Here is a 4,838-nt window from a genome sequence, read left to right on the forward strand (position 1 = left end):
GGAAATGACCCCAATTCCTTCTTCTCAATGGGAGAAGCACATTAAAAGGTTTAAAACAGGAGTGCAAAGGGTGCGTGGTACGACATGATTGAGTTTGAGGTTTGGGAAGATCACTCTAAGCAGTGTGGAGAAAAGCTTGCATAAAGCCATAACACCTGTTGTCGAACTGGTTAAAAGGCTCCTATGAGGGTCTATGCAAGAGATGATGGCAGCTTGGACTAGAGTGGTACACTGGGGGCGAAGAAAAGCAGGTGGCTTAAAGGGATATTCCGGAGGCAAAATGAACTGGGCTTGGTGATAGGTCAGTAAAGGAAGATGAAAATGAGGGAGGGGTCAAGGTTAACACCTAAATTTCTGGAGTTAGATAAAGAAAGAAGTAGAAAACACTGGAAGAGATGCTGATGTGGACAAAGAGATCATTGGTTTGGGTTCCTGGAGATAAATAAGAAAGGGAGTGACTGACTATCCAGGTCTGAAGTTTAGAGAGGCTTTAATTGTCAAACACTTTGGGAGCATTTATATAATCAAATCTACCTTAAAAGTTTAAGGTTTAATCAACAACTGGAGATATTAAAAGATGTGAGATCTCTGAACAGCATTGCAAAGAGAAGTTCCAAAACAGTTTTGAATTATGACAGTGTCATTGGAATAAGTAGATAGTTTCCCCCCAAGTGACCATGAAAACAATACAGCTCAGTTCTGAAATGTTTGCTTAAAAATAATGGTCTGCCTCCTCAGAAAAGATTATCCTCTAAGGTTTTAACAATCTATTTAAAGCAAAACCAACTCTACACTGCCATGGGTGTAGAGAAGCCCATCTTATATTGACCAAGGGAGATGGGTGTTGAAAATATTGAGGAGAGAGAAGTTAAAGTGAACACAATATAGACTGGGGGGCACAGGATAATAATTACAGCTAATATGTGGTGTTTACCATATGCCAGGCACCGTTCTAAGCACTTTACATATATAAGTTCATTCAATCCTATTATTATCTACATTTTACAGATGAGGGAACCAAGGTCCAGAGAAGTTAAGTAACTTGCTTAGTGTCACAACTGTTAAGTAGTAGTGGCTGGGATATGAACTCAAGCCAGCTGGTTCTAGATATCACACTCCACACCAGAACATGGATTGCAGGTCCAGGAGAGGAAGGTCAGAAGGAGGCAGTTGGGGATGGGTGTGGCACCCTCAGGGAATGTGGGCTGTGAGTACTATGTCCTGTTTACCTGTCCGGGAGGTCAGATCCCTGAGTCAGAACTCATGCTGGGCTACTTTGCTGGAACCATCATGGTATGTGGGTGTCCAGGCCTGGCTACTCCGGAAGGAATGGATTCCCAGCATTCCTAAGGCCATGATCCTGAAATCTAAGGCCCTCCTTAGTCCGAAATATCAGCTGGAAATTGAGTTTGAGAGGAAAAAAAACTGGAAAAAAAGCCTTGCAAAAACACAGGAGAGTCATGGATACCAAGGGCAGAATGAGAGCTACTGCCAGGCAGCATCTGTTAAAACATCCAAGAGCCCACTGAAGATTGGGCAGAATGGGCGCTGTCACTGGCTGAGGAAGTGTGTTTGGGTAGGGTTGTAAAAATGTGATCAACCGAACGAACAGGCCCAAGGGGCTGTAAAGACCCTTGCCAGAGGCTGAGGTGGGGCACAGGAAGGGGACAGGGGAGGTTGCACATAGTAGAATTAGAGAACACAGCCTTCGTGTTAGAAGAAGGTGTGGAGGAAGTAGAAGGTTGTGGGCCTTTATCGCCCCAGTCCCGGCACCACTTGGGCCTCCCACCCCACTCCCCGACCAGCTCCGGCAGTATTGACATTCCCGGCCTCTGGCCTCCACCGCCCCCACGCGTGCCACCGCAGGGAGCGGCCAGACCACTGCGTGACGCCTCGAGGGGCGGGGTCTCATTATTAAAAGGGGCCAGAGGCCGCGGCGCGGGCCCCAAGACCTGACCCGGGTCACAGGGAGGGCCAGCTCGTTCTGCCCACAACGTCAGCCACATTAGCTACATCTTCGAGTCCGTGGGCACCATGCAGCTCCTGGTGAAGGTGCCGTCTCTTCCGGAGCTGGGAGAGCTGGACTGCAACATATGCTACCGGCCCTTCAACCTCCGGGGCCGCGCGCCCCGCCGCCTGCCTGGAACGGCACGCGCCCGCTGCGGTCACACGCTCTGCACTGCCTGCTTGCACGAGCTGGTGGCGCGCAGTGACCGCAGCAGCGCAGCAGCGCGCGTGGTGCGCTTGCGCCGCATCGTCACCTGCCCCTTCTGCCGCGCGCCCACCCCGCTCCCGCGCGGCGGGGTCACGGAGGTCGCTGTCGACCCAGACTTGTGGTCGAGGTTGGAGGGAAAAGCGCGTGCGGAACGTGAACCTGATGAAGCAGGTAGCCCGGTAAGGGAAGGTGGCGAAGCCGACAGAGGAGAGGCCAATGATGAGGAAGAGGAGAGCGAGAAGGGGTCTAGGTCGAGGAGCGCGGGGTGGCGCACTGTCCCACGGCTCTTGGACAGGTTGCTGGCTCCCGCGCGCCGCTGGCGGCGCCCGCTGCCTAGCAATGGTGAGTGGCCCGTGGGTCGGTTGCAGGGGAGAGTGCCCTGGACTCCAGGGTTGGGCTATATCCTCTTTTTTTTTTTTAAAGTTTGTTTTATTTTCTTTTTTTAAAATTTAATTATTTTTCAAGTACAGTTTTCTGTCTAAGGCTATATCCTCTTGATGCCACTAACCCTTCTTCTTTTCCCCAGTGCTATACTGTCCGGAGATCAAAGACTTTGCCCACATGACCCGCTGCACGCGGTAACTCCGGGACCCGGAAGCTAAGGCAGAAGGAAGGTGGGAGCTGCATTCTCAAGGCCTACACAAGTGGCTGATGACAAGGCTACCCTCTCTCCCACCCAGGACTGGCACTGATAAGGAAGTGGAACTGCGGGCGGGAGGGAACGCCCTGGTAGGTGTTGATGCTGAGCTGGGGAGGCTCCTAGACGAATCGCCCCCATCTGCTGACTGTGCCAGCCTTACATATTCAGGATGAAGTGGCCCAGGAATGATAAAACAGTTTGCGTTCCCGTGGGAAGAATACAGATAGTTTCCTTAGCTGTGACTTGGCTTTTGTCCAGGGCAGCTCTGATGTGTGGGAGCAACAAGTCCCATTTTAGCAATTTCTGTGTCAACGGTTTGAAAATTTCAGAAAGATGGAACAGGAGGAAAAGGTTAATTTTCAGGTCATGTTAATCTCACTTCTCTACAGCATAAGAGAACTGAAAAAAAATAAGCCCTTTGGTTCCCCACCCCTCTCTCCACCTTGGTGCTAGTATGCCTACTGTCTCCCTACTCTCGGTAATGTCCCTAAAATTATCAAGATGCCAATGCCTTGCTTCATTCCTCAAACTCCCTTCAAGCTGTTAGGGCAGGCATCAGAAGATCCAAAGAACATTAATTTGAGGCACCTAATTAGGGCCTATCAAGGACAGAAGGGAGACACACTTGGTAAAACCATCCAATTTAAAACTTTTGATATTATCTGTATTTTTATAGTCAAAGGGAAACACAGTTACTACTGAAAAAAGGTGCCCATTCAATTTTGTATCCAATAGTTGGACTTCTATTGTATGCCATGGATTCTATTTTTAAAATCCCGTCAGTATCTTATAGTACATAGTCAGTGCGAGCTTGTTGGAAGTACAAAATCTCAGCATTCCACTTCAGACTTACTGAATCAGAACCTGCATTTGAACAAGAATCCCAGGTGATGTGTGCACCTTAAATATTTAAGCATTGGTCCACATCCTAGGTGCTCTAGGATATTACCATCTAGGGTTGAATATTTAGAACACAAATGGTATTTAATAAGTTATTTACTATTTTAATTGGTTTTTAAGTGACATATTCTGTTGAAGAAATCTTAAATTCTTCATGCACATAGTTGCATTTTCCTCTGAATTAAAAATGTGAACTTAAGAATAAGCCTCAATTTTTGTAACCATATTTTGCCTTTTTCCCTGTCCTTAAGTCTCAGCTTAAATGTTCCCTCTCTTGGGAGGTCTTTCTCAGCATTCACTTTGGTGTTGCCCCTTCCCTCACCCTCTATAGCATGCCTTGTTTTATATCAACTCCTTTTATGTGTATTTCGTTGGTGCCCCCTTCCCCAAACTAGAGTGTAAGCTTTGTGAGAGCAATGACTGATTTGTGACTATTGTATCTCCAGGCCAAAAAGTGTTAAAAAATGTAGTGTTGGATTTTGTTTGTTGGATTTACCTTCAATTCTCTTAACACTCAAAAAACTGCCCTCTTGGCCTCTGAGCAACCCTGGCAGTGAACAACATATGTTAAGGAAGTATTTAGCAAGCTATGGAGGTCTGACCCTACCCCCACCCACACAGCTCCTTTCCAAAAATAAAAAAATAAAAAAAAATACTTCTACACACTTGGAACTCAACCTGTGGAGCTTTAGTGACCTCTACTGAATCTTGTGGGAACTAAGCAACTTGAAAGTGGAAAGGATGATGGAAGGATGAAGAGAAGGCAGTTCTGAATCTCCAGGCACCCCTCCCACATTTGTCAGATGAACCCTCCTCTCTCTAATCTCAACCTGAGGCCTGTGTAGGTGTCCAGCTGCTCACCCTCCATCTCTAAACTGAGCTCATCAATTAGGGTTGGGGTTGGAAAAATAGAGCCTCAGAGTTTTAGTTGATAATCCAAAAAATAAAAATGAGAAAAAGGTAGTTACAGGACTTTTTTAAAGAGAGAAAAAGAAAGATAATGTGAGACGATAGAAAGCAATACCATTTCTTTATCCCTCCCCCCAATCAAAGAACGCCCCCACTCAAAAATAACAAAGCACA

The 4,838-nt window shown here is 47.0% G+C and overlaps 1 protein-coding gene across 1 annotated transcript; it reads left to right on the forward strand.

Moving 5' to 3' along the window:
• Positions 1-1,931: 1,931 nt before the first annotated feature.
• RNF227 (ring finger protein 227) lies at positions 1,932-4,243 on the forward strand. The gene is made up of 2 exons (XM_037028271.1): positions 1,932-2,557; positions 2,742-4,243. Exons 1-2 carry the CDS (start codon positions 2,035-2,037, stop codon positions 2,795-2,797), a joined length of 579 nt encoding a protein of 192 aa, XP_036884166.1. The 5' UTR covers positions 1,932-2,034; the 3' UTR covers positions 2,798-4,243.
• The last annotated feature ends 595 nt before the right edge of the window (positions 4,244-4,838 follow it).

The sequence above is a fragment of the Sturnira hondurensis genome, unplaced genomic scaffold (assembly GCF_014824575.4).
Source record: "Sturnira hondurensis isolate 20B ecotype Veracruz unplaced genomic scaffold, ASM1482457v3 Scaffold0019835, whole genome shotgun sequence".
NCBI lineage: Eukaryota > Metazoa > Chordata > Mammalia > Chiroptera > Phyllostomidae > Sturnira > Sturnira hondurensis.